Below are 24,748 nucleotides of genomic sequence, written 5' to 3' on the forward strand. Positions count from 1 at the left end.
AATTTTCTTTAATTTTAATTTAAATTTTATTTTATATTTTATTTTATTATTTTCTATTTTCTATTTTATTTAATTTAATTTAATTTTATTTTATTTTATTTTATTTCAGTCGAGTGCAGCCGGTGATGGAAGGAAGGGTGGAGAGGTGATGAGTAAGGATCAGGGGAAGGCCGACAGGGCGGGTACCCAGGTGGGATCCAGGTGCGCTCCACCCAGCCGGCACTAAGAGGGAGAAGCGCAGCGCCACGGGCAGTGCTCGTTCCCGTGGTGTCTCCACACAGCAGCTCCGTACTGGGACCGCGCTGCGGCGGGGAGCAGCGGCTCCGGGAGGTCCCTGGAGCTCGTAGGAGAGACGTTCCTGGCAGGAGCCATGACGCGCTAAGGCCGCCGGGCCTGCCGCCCGTCCGCCCTTCGCGCTCTGCCCCGTGTCCCCGCGCGGCCGCCGTCGCCGGCGGGGCCGTTGCCATGGCGGGGGCGCGCGGGAAGCGCGGGCCCGGCGCGGCCATGGCGGACGAGCTGTACCTGGAGAACATCGACGAGTTCGTCACCGACCACAACCGCGTCGTGAGTCCCGCGGCGCCTTCTCCTTCCCTCCCCCTCCCTTCTCCTCCTTCTACTCCCTTCCTTCCCTGCCCTCTCCTCCTTCTCCTTCCGCTCCTTCCTCCTTTCCTGCCCTCTGTCTTCTGCTGCCCTCTTTCCTACTCTCTCCTCTCTCCTTCCCCTTTCCGTCTCCTTCTCCCCTCTTTACCGACCTTCTCCCTTCTCTTCTTCCCCTTTTCTTCCTCTTTTTCCCATCTTCCTCCTTTTTCCTTCCTCCTTCCTCTTCCTCCCCGTTTCCTTCTTCCCTCTCCCCTCTCTTCCTCCTCTCTTTCCCCCTTCCTTAATTGTTTTGAAGGCAGTTCAGAAAGCTGATGGCTTTCTGCGTGGGTCTGTTCCTTTCCAGTTTTATTTCGAAATTTTATTTGGAAAAAATAAAATAAAATAAATAAAATAAAATAAAATAAAATAAAATAAAATAAAATAAAATGGGCTTTGCATAGAAAATGGTGCAGCAAAGTTGGCACAACTTGTCTGACAATGTAAACAAGAGCAGCCTGTGGGTTTGTAGCTTACTCCAAGAAAAATCTAGACAAACAATTCAACTGAAAGCTGTGTTTTCAGCCCAGAGCCTGGGGCTTGGTTTAAAAGGGCAGAGCAGGAGGAGGAACCGGTGTCAAAGGTGTACCTGGTCAAAATGACACAGCAAGGCAGAGCAGGGCTGGGATTCCAGCCCTGAGACCCTGCATTCTGGTATAGCTGGAGATCCCCGTGTCCCCGGGACAGGAGAGGGGCAGAAGTTCCCTCCCCAGCTTTTGGGACAGGTCTCAGGAATTCAGTGCACTCACTGAAGCACGGGTGTCCACCTGCTCTCACTTTTGCTGTGGGTTTCTTGGAAAGAAGGGGGCTGTCTAAAGAATTCGATTGACCAACAAGCCCAAGGTGGGAGATTTATCAAACTGAGAGGTCGAGGTTTTCTTCTTGAAATGGTTTGTTGGGTTTTTTCCCTTTTCCAGGTGACATACAAATGGCTGAGCTACACCCTGGGTGTCCACGTCAACCTGGCTAAACAGTAGGTGTCACTGCATCCCCCAGAGCCTGGTTAACTCCTGTTAATTCCATGTTAATTCCTGTTTCCATCATCATAGCGAGCATATTAAAATGATTCCTCTGGAAATATTTAAAAACCCTGCCTGTCTTCTCAGGCACAGCCAATTGTGTTACTCTGTGTGCCTGGCTGTGTGCCAGGCTTGCTGGGCAATGATGGCACCAAAAAGTCTCCAGTTCCTCTCTCAGGGGCTTCAGAAATGCCTTTCTGGAGAGGAGGCTTTGGAACAAGCTGCCCAGGGGCTGTGAGACCCACTATTAAATGTATTTACCCTTTGGTTTCTGTAGTTGTTGCACTGGGGTTCTTCACAGTGACAGAGGAGCAAGGGTCTCGGAAAGATTAAATTAATCCTGGGGAAAACAGCTGTGCTTGTGTGACAAGTGTCCACATCAGGCAGACTTTCCTCTTGGTTTCCAGCGTGGGCTCCGTGGGAGGGGGGCTGCAGGCTCTTTCCTTTCTGGTGGCTAACACTGGTTTCTTTTGTGCAGAATGCTCTATGATTATGTGGAGAGGAAACGGAAGGAGAACTCAGGAGCTCAGCTCCACGTCACCTACCTAGTAGCAGGAAACCTCCTCCAGAATGGCCACATTGTGAGTGTTTCACTTCTCACAGGTGTCTGTGAGCCCTTTGTTGTGGTGACTCTTATGCTTTGTCTTGTGATCATGGGGCCAAAAGCTGAGCTGGGGCTCTTTTTGCAGCAGGAGCTGCAGTGTGCTAGGGCTTCTGGACAGGGACAGAAAAAAGGTCAGTGTCTGTCCCAGCGTGCACACAGAGGGCAGGGAAGATCAGCTGGTCATGCTTTGGGAACACAGCGCTGAATAACCCACCAGGGTTCTCAACTGATCAACTCAGATCCCACTACCCCTCATCTCATCCTCTGCTCTTGTTGGGCAGCAAAGATTACAAAGCCTTGTGGAGGGGCCTTTCTGAGATGAGCTGATCCACGTCCCAGGATCTGCTGTGGCATGGAAGTGTCTGAGGGGTGTTTGGAGGGAGCCTGGAACTCATGTAGCATGGAATAATAGCAAATAGAACAGCAAACATACAGTTGAAGTTTGTCTTGAACAGTTTTGAAGTTGTATTGTTAATTAAACCACCTTTCTAATCCTGGTAAACAAAAGAAACATTAGTTTATTAACAGTATTTTATATTTAAAGTGCTTCTGCTTATTAAGCAAAGGAATTGCTGCTTAATGCATTAAGCTTGTCAGATTTTCAGGAATATCAACTAAAACTTCAGGCAGATACCCCAGAGGTGTTTAAAAGAAGATGAGAAAATTCAATATCTGCTCCCCTTTGCCCACAAATTTAAGAACCAAACACTAAATGCCTTTGACATCCCACTAAGGGTTTTTAAATACACAAATATATATTGCAATATGATCCAGTCTTCTTTTAGGAATAGAAAATCTCAAGGTGTCCTGGCTTTCATTTGTAGTTTGGGGAAAAAAAAAACAACAAACCTTTTTTTTTTTTTTCTCCTAAACAATAAACTGGTTCATATGCATGAAATATGCTGTCACTCTCCAAATCTGCCTGAATTGGAAGGGTATTATTTATTGCATTAGTTCTGTGTGATGGAATATATGTATTTAAAGTTGCATGAGTAGTGTCAGATTTATAGCCCAAGCTTAACAGGTTTTTCCCTCATTTCTTTTGGAAATAACGAGTCCCTTGGCTCAGTAAAACTGGCCAAGGGATTGTCAACCAGTACTGTTATATTTAATGTATTTGAAACAAACAGGTGACTTCTGACATAGGAACAAATAATTATTTTGTAACTCTGTCTTAGCAGCTTGTGTAATTTTAAAATAAGATTACATTATCACTGGCTGGTTTGGGTTAGGAAGGACTTTAAAGTTCAAGTAGTTCTGATCCCTTGGCACAGGCAGGGAGAGCTGCAGGAGCCCTGCACTGCTGCCTGCTGGCAGTAGGTGTAGCCGGAATGCTGTGGATCCAGCTGCAGCCCTCCTGAAGGGAAGGGATGCAAATCCCTCTCCAATGCTGCTCCTTGACACTGCACGCTGTTTCCTTGCTGCTTTTTACACTGAGGGCCCAGACTGCAAATCTTTGTTTATCCTACCTGCCTTTGTTTTCTTGCCACTTGCTCTTTTGCTGCCTAATTAAAGCAAATTTTTAATCCTGGTAAACAGAAGAAACATAAACTAATTTACAGTATTTTATATTTAAAGTTCTTCAGCTTATTAAGCAAAGGAATTCCTGCTTAATTAATTTATATTTCCTCATTGCTGCTTGTCAGATTTTCAGGAATGTCATCTAAAACTTCAAGCAGATACCCCAGAGGATTTTAAAAGAAAATGGGAAATTCAGTGTCTGTTCCCCTTTTCCCACAGACAAATTTAAGAACCAAACACTAAATGCTTTTGACATTCCACCAAGTGTTTTTAAATACACAAGTATCTATTACAATATGATCTGGTCTTCTTTTAGGAGTAGTAAATCTCAAGGTGTCCTGGCTTTTATTTGTAGATTGGAAAAAAACACTAACTTTTTATTTGTTCTCCTGAATAATAAACTGTTTCACACAGATGGAATATTGTCTTTTAATCTCCAAATCTGCCTGAAATGGAAGGTAATTATTTATTGCATTAGTTCTGTATAATGGGACATATTTAATTAAAGTTGTGCAGGCAGTGTCATGTTTAGAGCCTGAATTTAACAGGATTTTCCCTGATTTCTGACCAGGTCCATGATATCTGTTTAATACAGAATTAGTGGTGGGGTTTTCAGTCTGTCTCTCTGGAGCCTCCCAATATTACCCATAGCCTATTAAATGTCCTGGAGCAGGTATAGGCCTTGAAGACTAGCCAGAGAGCACATTTCCAGAAACACTCATTCCTGGTTTTTAAATTAATGCCTCATTTTTTGTGGTGTTTTGCTTCCCTGGTGCCGTGTGTGGGCTACAGACAGCCGCGTTCACGTGCCCGGGCAGTCCAGGGGCTCCTGGGGCAGGGCTCCAGCACCTGCCCACTTGCTTTGCTTCTGCTGCACCACTCTTGGGGCTCTGTTTCATCTGTGTCTCATCTCCCAGAGTCAGGAGTGGCAGAGGATAGAGGCTTTCTTCAGGGATATCTGTGCAACTGGAAAGTAGGATGACAGGGCTTTAGAAAGTGATGAGTGTTCAAAGGCGTTGGCAGTGTTCTGTGCTACAATAATCATTAGACTTTCTTATTTAATAACTGAAAATACAAGATTTTAAGATTGTGTTTCTGTTTTTCCAGTGCCACAAGGTTGCAGTAGTGAGGGAGGATAAACTCGAAGGTAAGCAGACCGGGAAAGTCGTGTGGCTTTAACTTTTTGCTTTGAAAGAACAGCAAAATGAGCAAAGCTCAGAACTTGCCATCTGCACATAAATGCCCAGCCAGGCTCTCGGGGTCAGGTGTGTACTTTTTGTACCAGCTGTTTCTCAGAATTTGGAGTATCTGAGCCAACAGCTGAATACCTTCAGGCTTGTGATTTGAGCCTAATTTTTTTTTTTTTTAATTCTGTACATTTTGTCAGTGATTCAGTGATTCTTTTCCACCTCCCTGCTACTGACAGCAGGGAGACAACAATGCACCACAGTGTCTCACAACAATTGTGAGCCTTCAGGCCCCCAAGAATGCTGAAACTGGTAATTCTGGTTATTGGTTCAATGCAATTGCAGTCATTGTTCCAAGTCCAGTGGGTGTTAAAACGTTCTTATGGGACATTTACCTCAATTTTGTGAGTGAAAGGTGAAAAAAACCCCATTGCGACACTGCTCCCTGCACTGTCCATTGTCTCACCGTCTTCCCAGCTCTGGTCCTGCTGATGAAATCTTACACACAGAACTGAAACACAGCTTTGGGCTCTTCATCACTTCCAAATAACGTCTTTGGCACTTGAGAACACACTGTGGTATTTGTGACCTTAAGGATCTGTGCTAATGACCTCACTTTGTTTGAAAGGCTTGCGTTGTTGGAAATCTGAAGCAGATTTCTAGCTCAGGCTGTTTTCCTCGGGGTAGGAGATTGTCAGGCAGTGCAACTACTCTGTCATGTTTGTTGAGTTATGTGTGCTGCGTAACACTCCTGTGTTTGCTGTGGAGGAAAGGGTTGCTCATGGTTTTTGTATTAGAAGGCAGGCCAAAGGTATGACTTATATTTGGAAGAGGCTGAGATTTTTGATGGGAATAGGGCTGCATAGTCTAGGACTGGCCCCAAGAAATGATTACTGTGTGTATTTTTACAGTGCCTAGAAGCTCAGCCTCAGACCAGGACTCTGTGGAAAGAACAATATAAGCAATGAACAAAGAATTCCTAAAAACCAACCCTTGTCTCAGCGGGGGTTGCAGTCTAAGTAGCATAGGAAAGATAAAGTTTTGATTCCAGCAGACTGGTGGGGGTGACACTGTGGAGCTGGACACAGCCCCAGTGGCAGAGAGCAATGACCAGCTACCTTCTGCCTTAGCTTTAGGTACTCACTCAGATACTCTGGATCCCAAACACTGGGTGCTCTGAAGGTAAACACAGAGAGATCACTCGTAAGTCAGTTGAGCAGGAACCAAGAGTGTGTAGTGGAAAACATGACAGGCTTGTGGAGTTTGTTACCTTGAGTTCTTCATCAGTGAGTGAGCGATGGGAGAAGGTGTGGTTAGACTTCTTTATATTCAAGTTTTGCTGTCAAGTAGTCTGTCAGTCTTTCTGCATCCTAAAGGGTGTGCTAACAGAGAGCTTTTTTTCCCCTCTTTTTCCTCAGCAATGAAGTCTAAGCTGTCCACAATTGCCAGTGTGCACGTGTACAGCATTCAGAAGGCCCTGCTCAAGGACAGCTCCCCCCTCTACAACACCGACTACGACATCGTCAAAACAAACCTGCAGCACTGCAGCAAGTGAGTCCAGGCTCCCTTTCCCTTCCAAGGCACTTCCAGACTGGTGTTGCGCTTCAGTGCTTACTAGATAGGCCTGGATTTTTAGAAAGCAAGAAAAAGATATCCTCAAAATCCTGCCAGACCAGGGCCCAAAGAGCACATTGTGTGATGGTTTTTAAACTGAGCTCACAGTTGGTTCACTTGGTCCTTACTCCAGCAAGGAGACTGTTCCAGTCTGACTGTTCCCTAACCCTAACCCTAACCCTAACCCAGACCTTGCTTGTCTGATGGCTGGAAACATTTCTCTTTTCCAGGCCACACTTAATCATGACCATTTTAATCCAGTTCTCAGCCAGACAGGAAGAGAAAATCGAAACAGGCTGATAAAACCATGAATGATGTGCTTAGCAAAGCATTTGCAGGAGTTTGCTTTCTGTTTTATGAAACTGTGTTTTCATCTTCTGGACTCATCTACTTCTCTGGAGATGTCTCAGAGGAACTCCTTCTCCAGGAGTTGGGCTTTGATCTGTGTGGTTTCACAGGAGTTCAGAATAGGTTGTGGTCCCTGAGACGTAGGAGAAGCACACAAAACAGTCCAGGCAGCACGAGTGTCCTTCATGGTGGAGCTGGAGAAGAACTGGGAGGGACTGCAGTCTCCAGGAGTCACTGTCTCTCTCCTGAGCAGCGCCTGGCAGCTGCAGCTTTTAATTTGTGTGTCGTTCCCACCACGACAGCTTCAGCTTGAAGTCATGGGGATGCACAGTGCCATGACCAATCTGGTTTAAAGGGGGATGCCTTAAGGGCGTGTCATAGGAAGAGTATAGAATTTGAAAGGAGAAACGTGGTTGTATCCAAAGTGTTGACCAGAGAGTGGCAGAGAAAATAGAAGCTGTGTGTTTGGGGCATGAGTGTGGATGCCCTGGAAGGTGCTGGATAATCCCTCCTCAGTGGAGCCACGTGCCCTGGGTGTGGCTGTAGTTGCCTTCTGTTTTCTCTTAGGAAGGCAACTGCAGCCACAGTTTGTTTTCTTCCTTTCTGTTTACTCTTAGGCACCCCAGTGTGGTGATACTTGTGCCTTAGGGATACTTGTATCCTTTGGGATTTAAACATCCTGAAGGTTTAGATAATCCAAGCTCTTATCTCTGAAGTCTGTGTGTAAATCCAGTTTTGAAGCAGGATTTCCCAAGCAAACTAAGAAGAATTGCACCTTCTTCGTTTGTGACCTGGCTGAAGTAAATACAAATTGATCACATTCCCTCTCTCTTGCCATCTGCATGGAGAGTCTTTGACACTTGGGAAAAGATTCCTGCAGGACCTGCAAAAGCCAGAGGTTTAATTATGTGAGGTTTGTAGCAAACAGAACCTCCCTGTCTGTCCAGATATTTCACAGCTCCAGGACAAGGATCTTTATTCTCTTCTGTGTTTCTACGGGACCTGCTTTGCCTGAAGACAGTGCATGGTTAGATGTACAAACTAATACCAATGTCTGGGTTTAATGCCTGCTGCAATTGCCAGCTTCCCAAGCAGAAGCAGCTCCTTGTTTGCAGAGCATACTCCAAGTATTGCCTATTTTTTCAGTGATTATTTAGTGAATTTTGGGTTGAGCCCATAAAGTTACAGTCACACAGCAGCATCAAGGCAAGCTGACTTGGAATGTGGGAAGTTTAGCTGGGCACAGTCAACGCAACTGTTGACAATATTATTTGTGACAATATTATATATTGGAGTGTTGGTGGTGTTTAGAGTAGGAGCTCAAGCTGCTCTGAGAGCTGTATTAACCATGTTAAAAACAGATTGAAAGTATAAAGGAGAGCAAGATTATTTTTCTTCAGTGTCTGCTTTCCTTCCTTTAAAGGTTTGAATGTCAAGAGGTTGCTGCTGCAGCCTCGGAATGCTGTGGAGATGGTGTTGTTTTGTTAATACAGATCCTGATGGGAGTAGGAGCGGACTGTGCACGTGAGCAGTTAATGCTGAGGCACAGAAACAAACTGGCAGAAGGCTGCTTTATTTCTTAGGCAAATAAAAATATGCTGTGTAATTCAGTGGGCCGGGAGGCGTGAGTCTGGGCTCTTTTGTGGCATTTCTATGGGAAATGTGGAAAGCGTCGCCTGTGATTTGCACAGTGGGGAGCAGAGTTCAGCTATTTTTGGGAGCTGCTATTCCTGCCTGTCAGTGAGTTGTGCTGTAACTGCGATCACATCATTTAGTTCTTGTATCTCCACATCCCCAAACAATCAAGTTTCAGACCGTTATAAGCCAAGCTGCTTCTTAGTCTCGGGGATTACATGGAAATGACTTTGTATAGTTAAATCGCAATGTCACGGATGTTTTCTGAGCCATTTCAATTGTTCACTTTCAGCTGAGATTTGCTTACCTGGCCCAGTGTGGCTGCTTGTTGCAGCAGCTGTGGGCTTTGTCAGAGCATCAGAAAGCTGTGAAGGTTTTAGATCCTCACACAGCCATACAACCTCTGCCACAGGCTTTAGAGAGCGTAACCCGTTTAGGAATAAAATGCAGCCTGCTGCCTGTCCAGCCTGAGTGTGGAGCAGGCCCTTTTCCCCCCAGGAAAGCCACACAGCTCGTTTAACATGCGAATGCTGTGGCTCTTGCTGACAGGTTCAGCTGATCTTTTCATCAGAGGTCTCTTGCTCTGTGCCAGCCTTTCTTTCTTGTCCCATGCACACATTAAATTGCTCCTTTTTCCATAACAGGAGAACGCGGGCCGGAGGAGCAGCGGTGCTCCAGGAGGGGGGAGGGCAAGGTGCAGGCAGCAGAGCTGAAAAGGCTAATGGGATTTTTCACTCCATCACACAGGTTCAGTGCCATCAGCTGTGCTGCCGCTGTGCCCAGGATGCCGCCTGACGCTCCCCGAGCGCCGGCGCCCGCGCAGAGCGCCCAGGGCCAGAGGGATCCCGATGCTGCCGGCGTGGTCAATGGCCACGGGCCCCCGGCTGCCAAGCACCCCCCGCAGCAGCACAGAGGGATCATGGGCATGTTTGCGGCCAAAGCAGCGGCCAAACCCCAGAGCACACCGAAGGAGGCCAAAGCAGAGGCCAAGGAGGCCCCAGGTGTAAGTTACCTCAGACCCCCCGGGTCCGTGGCTTTATCCGCTCGCACGCCCCCTCGGTGACCTCAGCCACCCCTGCACCGCTTCTCCTGCTAAGCCCACGTCCCACTGGGAGTGCTCAGTGATCCTTTGTAAGTGTTTAACTGTGTGCAGTCTCCTGGGGCAAAACCACCTCGTGCCACGCTCTCAATCTCTCCACAAAAGTGTTTTTGCCATAACTTTGGCGTTCCCCAAAGAGCCGGTTCTCCGGCATAGCTGCTGTATGGAGACAATTGTTCCGTTGTCTTCTTCTATCCCAATATACATACCAGCTGAGGATCTTGCTCTCTCCATTGTGCTTAAAAGGATTTGTTTTGAGCAGTAAGTGAAACGTGAGAAACCCAGGTCTTAAAAGTATCAAGGTGTTTAAACTTGGTCGGTGAGGGAAGTTTCAGAGCTTGACCTGTGCAAGACTAAATTGTTTATCTTCTGGACTGCTGTTTTTCCAGGACAGGATTATGCTTTCATTTTAATTAGTATAATTGTTTTTAAAGCAATGTGGCCAGAAAAATGGGTGTTAAAATGGTAACACTCCCTGTGGATGGCTTGGCCTTTTTATAACAACTGAGTACGCTTCGGTTCCTTTTTCTGGTTTTTAAAGGAAGTTTAGAACTGGTGAAGTGTGCATCTTTTGGGAACTTAAGTGTCTGGTTGCCTTTTATTTGCATGAAAATAAGTTGGATTAGAAGGCTGCACTTTCCTAGGTGGTGTGGGTGGGTGGGTGTGGGTGTGATTTCTCACTTTGGTGGTTGCAGTGGTGCAACAGAGCAGTGATGTTTCCTTGCAAACAGCCTAGGTGCCAGAGGAGCAGGAAGAAGCCTTCCTGGTTCGGCCAGTCTCTGTTCTTTCCTCTGTCAGCTGCTGTGAGTTGAGCTGACATCTCAGTTGAGATGGCTTGCAAAAAGAACAGTTAGCTCCTGGGAGCTGACCCTCGTCCCCAGCACTTATTTCAGTAACACTGTCAGCCATCAGATGGGAACGTGCCCCAGTCAGATCTGAAGGCCTGGCTAAGGAGTCTTTAGTAACTTACTCTGGCCCCTTTGATGCACATGGTGCCTAGTGAGTATCTTCAGATTCTCCAAAACAGAGAATTTGCTAAATCTACTGAAATCTAAGGCAGTGGGAACACTTTATTTTGCTTGTCCAGAAGCAGAGCTGTGCATCTTGAGGGCCGGGAGCAATTCCTGTGCTTATTCCTCTCTTTGCTTCCAGGTGTCTGCAGCAAGCAGCAAGCCACCAATTAAGAACAACATCATGAACAACTTCTTTGGAAAAGCTGCTATGAGTAAGTGCTCTTCTGTTTCCAGAGGCCAGCATAGTCAGGGAACAGCCTGTTGTAGTTAAAAACAAACAAACAAAACCCCAAATCTGAGGATTATTTGAAGTCTCTTATATTTTTTTTTAATTGTATTTTATTCAAGCTGGGTAGAAATTAAAAAATATTCAGTAGAATCAAGTGTTTTGTACTAGAGCCGTGATGGGAGGCATACAGAAAGGAGCAGAGCTCTTCCTCCACACTGGATTTTCTTTATATCCCCTTTTTCCTTATAGTTTTCCATACTTTCTTCTGCTCTTTTGCACTCAAAGGGGTTAATGTTTTTGCACACAGCTTTTAAAGCAGAAATTAAGAGTTTTCAGTGGAATTTTTCAGACAAAAAGCTTGCTGGAGGGAGATCAATTAAAATGACATATTTGAGCAGACTAACCCAGGAAGGATTTTTAGTGCAGAAGAAATCTGATTTAAAGTGAGTTCTCCTGGCTGGAAGATCAGCTATTGGTGAGATGTTTGCCAAAACCTGTTTTGCAGGGTATGTTAATGGTGCTTGCTTTTCATCACACAGCACTGAGGAGCCCATCATTAGTTTTAGGGTTAATTTCTTTCTTAAAAACTGAAGGACTGATAAATGGAGAATAAAAATGAGGGGTGGCCTTTCTCTTTGAGCAGAGGTTTAGACTAGGTGCCTTGGACTAGATGGCCTCTGCAGTCTGAATTATCCAAGTCTAAAGAAACTATGCTGAAGCTTTTAAATACTGGAATATTGGAAAAGGACTGTGGGACCTTCTTCAAAGATTCCCTTATAGCAGTGAGTACGAGAGGTTTCAAAGAGTTTTGGAAGAGAGTAAACAGCAAAGTTCACTTTCTAACAGACATCTGTCAAAGTTTGCAAGGGACACTTCCAGCACCGAGCAGAGAAGGCACAGCCCTGCTGGGACTCTTTGAGTCCCTGTTTTGGTGAGACTGAGAGAGCTGAGGACGCTCTCAGCCTAAGGACAGTCACTGCAGTTAACTAGAGTAAATTCTACAGGTCTGAGAAGAGCCGTAGACCAAAGCTGATGTGCTGAAAATCCAAAGTGACATTCCCCATGACCCAGTAGTGATGGGGGAGGCTCTGTGGATGCATTTCCATCATTTCCAAAGGGGCTCTCTTCTCTGCTGAGTCCTGTCACATGGAGGAAACTCGTGAGGAGCAAGCTGAGCAGAACTGGAAATGATTATGTGTATGGAAGAGAGGCTGGGATTCCAGGAGTAAGATTTATTCCCTACGTGCATCAAAGGTTCCACCATTGCCAGAAAGCCCTGAGTTAACAACAGTGGGGTCCTTGGGCTTTCTGCTGTTGATCATAAATAAGAGAGCTGTCATTCCAGTGCTGTTTGCCCTTGCCCAGGGAAGCAAGCAGCCTGTTTTCCCAGAACTCCCAGAACGGCATTGGCATGACGTTGTGGCCCTGCCAGCAGCCTCTGACCCTGTCTCTATAGGACACTCATGGTTGGGTTCTTTCTCTCCTTGAACTGAAATTGGTGAGAGGGAGGCAGTTTTCTCTTGTTTGGTCTTGGTTGTTTATTCTTCTCTTATCAGCATTCCATGTATACAAGGTACAAGGAGCTATGTGCACTAAGATAGAGAGGCACAGAATGGCTAACAAAGATCTTCTTCAAGGTCTTTTATATGTCCATTTACCCAGTTAACAGATGCCAAGTAAATTATTTTTCTTAATGACCCAACACCTGAGTGCTGCACTGCAGCATCTTCTATCCAATCACCTACTACTACCCAGAAACCTCTAGAAGAAGAAGATGAAGAAAGAAGGACAAGAGACAACACCTTAAATCCTCCATCTTGTCTTCTGTTCTCTAAGCTACTTTAACTTTTTCACACAGTGACTTAAGAAAACTTTCTAATTTACACACTTACATTCCTAGCTTTTCTATTTAACTTTAACAGTTGTTTTCAGGATGTTATATGAAATTCAGTGCTTTCTTGGATGTCAGAGCCAGATATCAGAGATAAGGGCACACTCTCTGTACCTCTGACTCCAACATGATCCCACGGATGATCTCCTGCCAGTGCCTCCCAGTCCTCTTCCACAGAGTTTTAACTGCTGCAGAACACATGGCCTGAGATCAGGAACAGCAGAAACATGGAAAATCACCTGGAAATTTAAGCATGCCCTTCTTTCTCCCATGTCTGTTGCAGCTTGGCCAATCTAGATCCCTAAATACATGATGGGTAGTGTTGTCTGTATTCTTGGTGCACAGAGCCAGCCAGCTGTGTTGTAAGTTGTCATTCAGACTGAATGCCCAGTGTTTGTTCTTTTTGAATGGTTTATTCACAGATAAACTCAAAGCCAACTCTGTGCCTGAGCAGCCAAAGGAGGAGAAAGAAGCAGTGAAGCCTTCAGTTGCTGTAGCAGAACCAGAGTCATCTCCTAATACTGCAGCAGAGAAACCTGGGAAGAAAACAGAGTCTGCTAGAATTCAGCAAAAGGACAAGAAAAGGTGGGTCGTGCCTTTCAGGGTCCCTGTGAACCTGTGTGGGGACAGCCTGCATGGAGCTGGCTGGTCATACAATGCTGGCTCACCTCCTGTTTCCATCTACTAAATTGTGTTAAACATGACTAAAATTATCTCTCAGGATTTTTTCCTGGTGTTCCTTTTCCATTTGCTGCTGTAGGTGCCTCAGGGCCGTTGGTGCCATTGCATAGGGGACGGGACACGGCCCAGGTTGTCCTCAGTGGGAAGGGATGACTTTCCATGAGACAACCTCCCACTGTGAGCAGCCAGGGGAGAGACCCCGCAGGCAGCTTGGGGAGGGCTGGCAGGAGCACCTGTCCTGCAGGGAAGGTGGGATATTCCCAGGCTTGTATGTACACAACTTGCAGCACAAAGTTGTGCTTGTTGATCTCCATAGCTCATGTACGGCTGCTTTCAATGCCACTGGTTTACTTTGGGCTGAGGCTCCAAGTTAATTTTAAGTTCAGCCCTTTGTGTTTAATCCAACCCAAACCGACAAAGAATCGCTACAGTCTGATGGCTCTCTGGTGGCCTATGAGTAATTAATTGGTGGTCTCCATCCATTTCTAACTGAATAGGTAAGCACACCACCCAGCCCACCATCACAGTTAGCACTAACTGCTTGTCTCATTGATAGCCTTGTCCAAGAAGCCAAGGGCCTGGAGGTGTTGGCAGCGTGGAGTTGGGAAGGCCACTTGGGCTGTCCCAGCTCTTTGAGGATACGTGGGCCTTTAGCCTCCAGGCTTGTTCGTCTGACATGTCTCGCCAACATTAAAAAGAAAGAAGCTCTTTTATTTTTCCAGTAGTCTTTAAAAATGGCTCCAGGATTCTGAGACACTACCTCATAGTCAGTCAGTGGCAAGCAGTCTGTCAAAAGAGCTTCTGAGTGATGCTTTTGGGGACATTGGGAGCCTGAGCTAAAGAGACAAGATCAGAAACACGCTCTTGCCAGGCTGCTGTGGCCAAGCGAGGTGAGGTACTGGGCTGAAATGCAGAGGGGCTAAAGAAATCCTCCTTGTTCTGGACAGCTGGATACGGGGAGGGATGAGAGGCCTGGAAATGCTCATGCACCTATGCTCGGGTAGTGAGTGCAGAGTATGCAATGCTCATGTTTTTAAGAGGCATTTGATTTCCTTCCATGAGGAATGTGCTCGTCCAAATGCACGTGATGCTTTCATGCACACATGGGAGATAATGGGTGTTCACTCCCTTTTCTTTTTCCCCTTTCATTTTTGTGGCAGTAAAATGAAGAGAGCAGATAGGTCAGACGACGAGGACGAAAGAGATCCCGAAAGTGTCAAGAAAAAGAGGAAGAGAATCAAACAACTTCAGTCTGACAGCAGTGATGAAGAAGGTAACAAGATCTGTAAACAATCAGGCATGTGGGTCAGGGGTCTGATTTCCAAAACATTACTCTCCAAATCTGTTGGTCAGTGATTGAGGGAATAGTTTGAAGGACTAAAGGCCATGGAAATGGCTGTAGCCTGGGCTTTCCAGTTATCTTTGTGCTGCAAGCACTTGGGCATAGGGTTGAGATGTCTCAAAACAAAGATTCAGTCTTCGTTTTAGCTTGGCTCAGAAGTGGCTGTCTCCTCACTGAGTGTGCTGCCAGTGCCACTGGTGTGTGGGAAGGAGGTTCCCAAATCTCTTGTGAAAGATAGTGCGCCTTCCAGAGCCATAGGGTTTGTGTGGGGAGGAAACACAAATGGCCTCCCTCTCCTCACAGGGTCATTTTTAGTATCTTTCTTCTGTTTGTCCATAGAAAGGGTTTGGAACACAGTGTTGGAAGCAAGACATCCAAAAAGAAGGGAGATGATGGGGAAGTTGGAGGCAAAGCAGTTGAGCCGTATCCGATGCGACTCTGCGTCTCCTCGGTGGCTGTGATAGGAGTGGGGTGCCCAGAACATTGCAAGATTTGGGTTTATAATGAGGAACAGCAGGCCTGGATCCCAAAGAATTTGGATAACTGAGGTGACAAATGCCATTCAATATAGATAACTGGGAAATAAATTGGATTTGAGCTTGGGAGTACATGCTGAATGGAACAGTCATCCAGCAAGCTGCTCTGGAAAGGAACTTGGGGATCCTTACGGATGAGTAATTGAAACCACCAGTTTGGTGTAGAGCTCCAGTAAAAGAAGGTGAAACAGGAAATGGGGTGTACTGGTGAGGAGGTGCAGTCCCTCAGGAGAGCCAGAGCTGATTCCTCATTTAGTGTGGCTGACACATGGGCACCAGCCAGGACATGAGGAAAATCTGCAGTGCCAGGGAGAGGTGGCTGCTGTTGGTATCTTTGCAGTATCCATGCCACCTCTGGGCCTGTTTTCATAGTTTCCCTGCTGCCCACATAATTTCAAATGCTCTTTGTCATCAGGTATGTATCACTTCTTAGACTTTTCCACAGGATGATAAATCTCTCAAGAAGCTGTTCTTCATGATCAGCCTTAATTCTGTCACATTCCAGTATGAAGCTCCTTGTTTGGCTATAAAATATATATATACACACACATATATGCCCACACTCTTTTGTATTTATTTCTTTAAATGTTTGTTTTTCCATTTCCTCATCATCCCCTACTGACAAGCTGAGGTTGTTTAGCTCTGAGGAGAGAGTTTTGAAATCAGCCCATCCTTGCTGGTAGAGTTTGGTTGCCTTTGGTCCTGCTGCTTGCCCTTTTAAATCCAACCAGATGAATGAAGATATATTTGAGTTGTTTGGAATATTTCTAATTAATTACCAAACTGGTAATATTATATTTTGTATTGAAGTAGAAGACTGTGAGTTGGATGAAAAAAACAATATATATATATATATGTATATACACTGCAGCTGGACTTCAAGAGCATCTACTCTTGGAAAGGTTGGAAACAGGTTTCTGCAGAGAGCAGGGGCAACTTAAATCAACAGCATCAGTGAGCAAAATGGGGCCTGGAGTGACAGGCACACTTAGGAAGGTTTTGTGGGTGTGAAACTCAGCCTGCATGGCTGATGTGAAGCACTTATGGGCAATTCCTTGTCAGGCCAGGTCTCCTGCCTAGTTCTGTATTAGTCTGCTCTTGATGTACTAAAAGTAGCTCTAAATAAGCTCTCCTTACACCAGCATCAGCACATTGTACCACACTGGAAATACAGAGAGGGCATAAGGCACAATCCTCTCCATTTAAATGATTTTTCATTAAAAAGTTATATTGGTATGAGGGTTCCTTAGTCACTGTGGGTTGTTTTGCTTCCAGTGCCAGGATAAACTCCACAAATGCGCCCACAGAGGACAGGAGGTTTGGCAGCTTCAGCTGTACCAACACAAGCAGCGTTTGGCAGTGTTGACAAGTGTTTTACAGCCACTTTGGAGGGTGATTTCAGTGGCACTGTGACCTACAAACTCCGTGGGTTTTGGAGAGCCACAGCAGAAGCGCTAAAGCTTCTCACAGTTTTTCCAGGCAGGGTCAGAGCAAACCGAACAAAGCCAGGATTTACATCTTTGGTCCATCCAGTTGCCCAACTTGTATCCATTTCATGCAGCTGTTGCTGTTGAGCAAACTGTGGGCAGCAGCTAGTGGTTGACTCAGGAGTTATCACATGTCAGAGGGCTGTGTTGGCTACAAGAGGATAATAAAGTAATAAAAGAGCTTGATAGTACTTCTGAACACTCTGACGTGGGGAGAAGGTCCCTTCTGCCTGCCAAAAGCTGGGGAAATTCTTTGAAGGAAGCTGAAAAAAGCCTGAATTTCCCCCAAGGAATCTAGTGGAGCTGGCACACTCACAATGCCTTCAGCAGCCTCTGCTTGAGCACGGCAGAGGCTTTTCACCAGGCTGGCTTTCAGCCCTCTTAGCTTGTCCTCTCCTGAAGATATTTTCAGAGGGCTGAGGCCAGGCTGGGCAGGGGTAGCGCAGGTTTGGTGCTGGGCAGTCTCTGGAGGCCTCAGCCCGGGGTTGCCGTGAGGCTGGGATAAACAGAATGTTGGGATAAACACTTGCAGCCCCTCGGCCGCCCCAGCGCCTGCAGCTGGGAGCAGAGCCCGTCTGGCTCTGTCCTGCGGCGCTGCCGGCCCCAGCCCTCCGCAGCAAGGAGAAAGCCCAGGCGCGTTTTCCCACCCTCTTTGCATTCCCGTGCCTCGCTCTCGGCAGCCGGGAGGCCGAGGAATGCCATTTCTCCCTGGCAGCCGCGCCCGAGCCCTGGGTAACCTGCGGAGGTCAGCTGGCCGCGCTCCCGGCAGGGCAGTAACTCCTCGCTGACCTAATCCCCCGGGACAGCTCCGGATCCCGGCTGCCAGCAGGGCTGCGAGCAGGAGCCGGCCCGGCCCCAGACACATCCGTGTCCTGCTGAAGCAATAGGAGCGTTTGCTCCCCTACATCCCAGGGCTTGCGTTTCTCACTTGGAGCTCCTGGAGCTCTGTCCCCCTGCCAGCCCCACGGGAGGGTGACCCTGCCTTGCTCGTTGGTCTAAAGCCCTGCTTGTCTCACTTTGACGTTGCTGGTAGAGGCTCCAGAGCTCACTTTGCGCCGTACAAATGTGTGAGGGTGTCCTTGACTGCTTTGATCGGTCCTGGCATTGACTGGAGTCTGTTGAACCCAGAGGAGAGCAAGGAGATGAAACAGCGAGAGAATAAGCTTAGTTTTTTGCAGTGGTTTGGATTTTTGTGGGATTTTTTTTGGTTTTGTTTTTGGGTTTTTTTTCAAATTAAAGTTTGAGATGTCCCTTAATGATCTTCTAGGATGTGTGATAGTGTATTGCACTTTGTTCTTGGGTTATGTTAATAACATGGATTGTTTGGGATGTGTAACGCCACCAGTGAAGCAACAACTGTTTTACTACACCCCGCTTCTTTTAATTTCTAAGTAAATCAGAGTCACTCTCTTTAACAAGTAAGTGAAGTGTATAGCTAAAACCTGCCAGTTCCTGTGCCTGGTTTTAAAGTTTCCCTTGGTGGAACTGCTTTTTTTGTCTTACCAAAAATCCCCAGTACACTTCTCCCATCCCATCCCCAATCCCATCCCATCCCATCCCATCCATCCCACTCTCCTTCTTTCAGGAACCTCAGTGTGTAGCGTTACACCCGTGTACCATCAAGGTGTTCTTCTTCCCAGCAGATGTCCCACTGTCTCCCACACCCGAGGAAGAGAGAGCTCCTTCTCCACCACCTGTACCTGCTCTGAAAACTGAACTGGAGCCTGCATCCATGGAGGTGAGAGCAGATTAGGGTGATTAGCTGCCAGAAATGAACTCCTGATTTCTCACTATGCTGCAATGTCCTCCAGGTGTCAGCTGCAGGGAGGAAGAGGAAGCGGAAGCGTGTACTGAAATCCAAGATGTTTATTGATGAGGAGGAAGGCTGCATGGGTAAGACTGGCTGTGCCCTACACTCACTGCAGCTCACTTTATTGGCCAATTTAACAGGCCAGCCTCTCCCAGGCTTTGAAAGAGGTTCACAAAATCACTTAGTTATCCCACTTGGAACTCCTTGCTCCCAGACTGAGGTAACTGTGCCTCTGGTGAAGGCCTGGGTAGGGAGTCAGAGCTGTAGCTGAATCCTTGCCCTTTTTGATTATTCACTGATTTTCCTTCAGTTCTTTTCCCTTTCTTCCTGCCATCGTGATTACCACCTTCATTTAATCTCATCTCCAAAGCTGCAAGGTTTTAAATATGGTAGAGAAAGGGGTTTAGGGTTTGGGATAAATTCTGGCTGAGATAACTTTGTTGGGTTTTGTTTTTTTTTTTCTTTTGAGGATAAATCCAGAGCTGTGCAGAACTTGATTATATGTTAAAGGAATTTACAGTATCCCAGATAAAAAGGGAATAAATTGGGGCTTAAATACTTCATAGGGTTTTTGTTTCTGATAAGCGTGACTGCTTTCAGAAGGCAACAGAGTCCCTACAGAGGTCCCGAGAGCCAGAGGCTTTGAATTCCATCCTAGCTGGACTCTGCTTCCTCCTGTGACCTGGAGAAAGCTGTGTAACACCACTGTCTTTGTTTCCTCCTTGTCCTGACTGAAGTAGAGATGCAAATGTTCAGATTATGTTAATGTGGGTTTTGGGGGTTTTTTTTGAGGCTCTAAACACTTAAGAGTGTGGAATGTGTTCTTTGTAATGCTGTGTCAGCTCCGTTGTATGGGATGCTTTCATTCTGTAGCCTGACTGGGCTGAGGAGATGCCAGTGGAGCTCAGCTGGTGCTGGGGAGGATGTGGTGCTGTTGTACAGGTCTGTCGTGGTGCTGGGCATGGAGAGCCTCGGGCATTCCTGGCCCAGTTCCGGAGCTGCCTGGCCCAGACTCAGCTTGTGTCTGTTTGCACCTGTCTGCAGAGCTGCATTTTCTGTTTCCTCTTAACTCCTTTAAAGAAACACAAAGCTGTAGCACTCAGCAGCTGGCTGCACTGGGACTGAGATCCCAAGTACTGCATTCTTGTCCAAGAATTGGCCTTGCACAGTTACCAACAGTTTTGGCTGGTTACCTTATGGGGTGTTTTGCTCTCCCATCCCAGATAGAGCCATTAAAACACTTGGAAGGAAAATGGAACAAAATAGCTTTAGATGGGGAGTTGAGTTGTACAAACTCTGCATCCAAACTTCAGGAATATCTCCTCCAGGTTCACCTGGGAATTTTGCCTTTCTTTCTCTGCCCTTCACTCCCACAGGGGGTGAAGTAGTCCCTTGGAAAATCCAGACTCCCAGCTTTACAGTTTATATGCATTTATGAAAAGGGAGTGCAAGGCCTTGTTGTGCCCTTGGGAGACAGATCCTGTGGGATGGAGAGAGGGATGGAGCTGGGATACTGAGGAACTGGGTGGGGAGGAGATGCTGTTTGCTCTACTACAAATCCTCCAGCCTGTTGTGCAGGACTTGCTGTCTGGTTATTGTCCAGTTTCTCTTCTCCCTTCCATTCCCCACCCTTTCCATGCACAGGCCTAATAATTCAAAGGCTAAATAACTTGCAAATCTCCCAGGCTAATGTAAATTTTAGTTATTCTTTGAAATACAGGATTTTTTTCCCCCCTCTCCTGCTGTTGTTTTGTTTTTAAACCAACACTAGGTTTTAAGAGATGTTAAATCCTAACATATCCTAACATATCCTGGTATGAGGCTGTACTTTATATTTCTCCACAATTATAAGTGATGGTTTTCACAATAGCTGCAACAGCAAGGAATTAGTGTCAAAAAGCAAAAGTAATTTAGGGACTAGCCCTGAGGGAAACTGAGCAATTAAAGTGTGTGTGGAGTTAAGGACAAGACACATTCCTAGGCATCAAGAGAAATCCATGGATTGAGGGCCTGCTCTTAGGCTCCAGTAAAGGTGAATTATTGAGGTTTAAGTCTGTGTGTTTCTACCTTGCACTTTCTAAGCTTCAAAGGGCTCATGTGGGCTTGGAGATTGTGCATTGGAGGGAAATGTGTGTTACAGCATTTTAGAGCTCCCATCATTTCATCCACTCTGATTTAGTGAGTCTGGCTGGGAGTGGGGCATCAGTAACCTGTGTACCCATAGGTACTGCAAATCCAGACTTCTGAAGTTCAGCTGAGATTGCAGCCAAAGAAAGTTGATCTAAGCTGTGTTACTGCAATTGGAGGGGGTTAACTGCATGCTTTGGGGGTTCCCAGTGGTTCCTGACAGGGCTGACAGCAGGATAAGGTTTTTGAGTTCACCCAGTGGTCTGTGGATGCTGCATCCTGAAAAGCCTGTTGCCTCTGAAGGGAAATTGCTTGGTTTGCAGTCCCTGCTTGAGGTTCTGCTAGTGCTGCCCAGGAGGATTTCATAGCATTCCTCTTCCCAGTCTCTGGTGACGTAGGAAACCTTATTTAACTTGATGCATTAATACAAGTGAAAGCCAGTTTCCCAGAAGAAGGGAAGTTAAGACATCTGTTTAAAAGAATACAGTCGCTAAAGAAAAATGGCTTACTAGAAGAATCCCAGAGCACTGCTGGGAAAGCTGATATAACAACATGTACTGGGGTCTGACGGTTGCTTTCATCAGTGGAGCTGGCTCCAGTGTCATTTCCGTGAGCGTTGTTTTATATCCCTGGGCTTTCCATCGCCGGACGCTGACAGCAGTGAGCTGGCAATCCCCTTCAGGCAGAGTCCCTGGCTGCAGACACGGCTTTGGGATGATTTTTTATAAAGGATTTCTTTATGTTTGCCCTGCTTGGCCACCTCTGTGGAAAGAAGCTGCCCCAAAGGGTTTGTGCCCCTTGAGATGAGCAACGTCTGCTTTGCTCTTTCCTGACTGTTCAATGTGCTGGTGAGGGCAGCTTGGGGATGTCTCTAGGTTGTCTTGCCTGGATTTCTGGACAATCTGGTTGCTTTGGCCCATGTGGAAATCAGACCAAGTCAGAATGGTGGAGTTTAGCCATAACGTAGACGTTCCATTGTCTAATGCTAAACCACTGATTCTGATCTCCTTCAGACTCATCACTTTCTGATGGCTGCTTGTCAGCCTTTGCCATATGAATTAGAATCTGAGGATCGCTCTGGTTGGAAAAGCCCTCTAAGGCCATTGACTCCAGCTGTTCCCCCAGCACTGCCAGGGCAGCACTGGCTCACGTCCCCAAGTGCCCCACTGCACGGCTTTTAAATCCCTGCAGGGATGAGGACTCCACCACTGCCCTGGGCAGCTGTGCCAGGGCTGGACAGCCCTTTTAGGGAAGGAATTTTCCCTAATACCCAACCTAAAGCTCCCTTGGCACAACTTGAGGCCATTTCCTACTGCTTAACCTTGAGCAATGGACTTAATTCCTGTGTCTGACATGTGCCCCTTGAACCCAAAACGTTCCTTTCCAGGAGTGCAATGGGAAGGCTGCAATGGGAAAGATGGCTTAACCATCATCATCCTCTGCTCCCTTCCCTCTTCTTCCCACCAGTGACTGAGAAGGTTTACGAGAGCGAATCCTGCACGGACAGCGAGGATGAATTCCCCAAGCCCAAGGCACCAGCTCCACACAAACAGCCTGTGCTGCTCACAAAGAGAGAGCCAAAGGAAGAAAGGAAGAACCTGAAGAAAGGGGCAGCTCCTGCCAACAGAGCCAACAAACAGGTCTCCATCATGGGCTTTTTCCAGAAGAAATGAACTGGGTCTATCTCCCGGTGCCCTTGGCGGCTTGGGAGTGTTGCTCCCTTTTTTTGTGTGGCTGTCTGCAAGCTGCTGCTGCTTGTGGAGGCCAACATGCAACCCCTGGTTACGCAAGGTGTCCTGCTTACTGTGTAAGGAAGCCCTCTGGACTAGATTTTGTATCAGAGAAAAGTTTTTATTTGTTACTGCCATAATTTCAGTCATCTTCACTAAGCGGTGTGGGAACTGCCAGCTAAAAGCAACATTTAGAGGAGGTCTTGAAAGACTGTTAAATCTGTTCACGTGAAATTGTATTTTTGGTGCTAAGTTAGGAGAGGAATTGTGGAGTTTTCCTCCCCTCTTTGTACACCCTCAACTCTTCAGGCTGATCCAGATGTTCACATTGGGTAGAAGCTGTAATGCAGCAGGTCTTCAGGCACAGACAGAAATACTGAACATCTGCTTCAGCTTTAGCTGAATGAAGTGTACTTCATTTCCCCCCTAAGACTGGTAAATAGTTTTTGCTCTGCCTTTCATAATCTTTTTTTGGACAAAGCAGTGCATATGAAATTCTCTTACTCTTTTCTTCCTTGAACATATCCTCTTAACTTGCTCAGATGCCTAATTATAGACTGGGACACTGTTGGTGTTCTGTCTTTACAAAAACATCCTTGAGGCTTCCCACCCAATTGGCTCTGAAGTTATTGGGGGAAGGCTTTGCTGTTATTGGGAAAGAAGTGGATCTTTATCCTTGGAGGACAGTGAGTCAGAGGGAAGGGTGATTAGAGGGCACTGCTGATAACACCAGGTGGGTACCAGGAACAGGGCGCGCTGCATTGCGGGGTTCATAGGTTTTGGGTTGCCTAAAGGGTTTTTTTACAGGCATGAACCAGACAAGAGAAGAGTTTTTCCTTGGACATCTCATCATCTGCCTGCTGGAGGAGGTGTGTCACACAGCACATGGTCCTGAGGAGCCTGTTATGGGAGGGGAATAAAGCACACCAATCCTGTTAACCAGAAAGGAGCTGTTGGTCTGGGCCTCCCGCTCAGCTCTGAGGCTGACAGACAGATGTAAAAGATTTTTACCTCTTTTACAGGCTGGTGAGTGCTCCCAGATAGGGGCTGGTGTCGTCAGTAGTTGGTTGAGAGGAGCTGCTGCACACCAGCAGCATCACTGGGTTTGTGCCTGTGCTGTGGCCTGGGAAGAGAATGAACAACCATATTCTGGTTTAATGAAGGAAGTTTAACTGTTGAGAGAAAAACCCACCCTGCTGTAGTGGTTCTGTTGTTCTTGGTAGAGTTGAGGGGGTATTTTTAAAGGTGACAGTAACAAATCACATTAAACATGGATTTTTTTTATTTTTTTTTCATTCTTCCTTATTCATTAAATATGTGTCAAATCCTGATTTCCAAGGGTTGTTGTGATATTTGACTGCGTGGAAGTCAAAGGCATTTCTCTGTTGAAGTGGATAAAGATTTCTTCCATCAAAACCAGGGCTGGAAGCTTTCAACTGAATGTTTTAGGGCATCTGAAGCCTCAAAGTACCAGGATTTGTACTGAATTTGGATCCCCAGAGCATCATTCCTGTGGCAGAGGGACAGGACGGGGTGTGCTGGTTCTCCTGCTCCTCACCTCTGCCGTGGTCTCGCTGGAGCTCCCGGCTCCACCCCGACTCCTGTAACCAGATCGACGTCATACAGCACTTCCTCAGGAAAATGACTTAATGTCTGCAGGAGCAGGACCTGGGAGAACTTCAGACTTCCAAAAATCATGATCTCATACTCCTCACTCCCGCACTCCATGGGCTGCCAGCCCCAGGGGGGCTTCAGGTCCCTGGATGCCCTCTTGGCCAAGGTTGGAGTGTCCCCAGGTGGTGCCTGGAGCAAGGAACTGGGGCTGGAGAGAGGGAGAAGGTTCTCCTGGGGGTGGGAGTCACTCCTTGGGTACCCAGGGGCTGGAGGGGAAAAAATGTCCATGGAGCACATCTCCTGCCTTAGGACTTGGTACTGGTGCAGCTCAGGGTCTAAAGGCTTCTCCTGGAGATGCAGAGGTCTTTATACCTGTGCATGTGTCATTTATAGCTGGAGATCCAGATCCCAGGGGGATCTGCTCTACCTCTTCCCCCTGTATCTCCCTTCCCACCACATTTACACCCTCGGAGGAGCCTCAGAAGAGGCAGTGGGAGAGGTTCATTCAATGAAGTGCAGTTAATAGTGTTTCTTTCCTCCCTAACAACCTTATTTCAGGCAGAGGAATCTCCATCCTCGTTTTCCAGGTGCACTGAGGAGTTGCACTGTCAGGCGCTCCATGCTA

General features: G+C 46.7%; 1 protein-coding gene across 2 annotated transcripts; it reads left to right on the plus strand.

Moving 5' to 3' along the window:
• Positions 1-459: 459 nt before the first annotated feature.
• On the plus strand, positions 460-23,840 carry POLD3 (DNA polymerase delta 3, accessory subunit). 2 transcript variants are annotated; one of them, XM_015649847.3, is made up of 12 exons: positions 460-564; positions 1,554-1,609; positions 2,134-2,236; positions 4,888-4,927; positions 6,386-6,518; positions 9,312-9,567; positions 10,816-10,888; positions 13,219-13,381; positions 14,638-14,750; positions 18,483-18,580; positions 18,654-18,735; positions 22,247-23,840. In XM_015649847.3, the coding sequence occupies exons 1-12, from the start codon at positions 466-468 to the stop codon at positions 22,450-22,452; spliced, it is 1,422 nt and encodes a 473-aa protein (XP_015505333.1). In that variant the 5' UTR covers positions 460-465; the 3' UTR covers positions 22,453-23,840. The 2 variants fall into 2 exon arrangements, with proteins under 2 accessions (XP_015505333.1, XP_015505419.1); XM_015649933.3 differs by having other exon boundaries at positions 18,486-18,580.
• Positions 23,841-24,748: the final 908 nt, after the last annotated feature.

The sequence above is a fragment of the Parus major genome, chromosome 1, assembly GCF_001522545.3.
Source record: "Parus major isolate Abel chromosome 1, Parus_major1.1, whole genome shotgun sequence".
Classification (NCBI taxonomy): Eukaryota; Metazoa; Chordata; class Aves; order Passeriformes; family Paridae; genus Parus; species Parus major.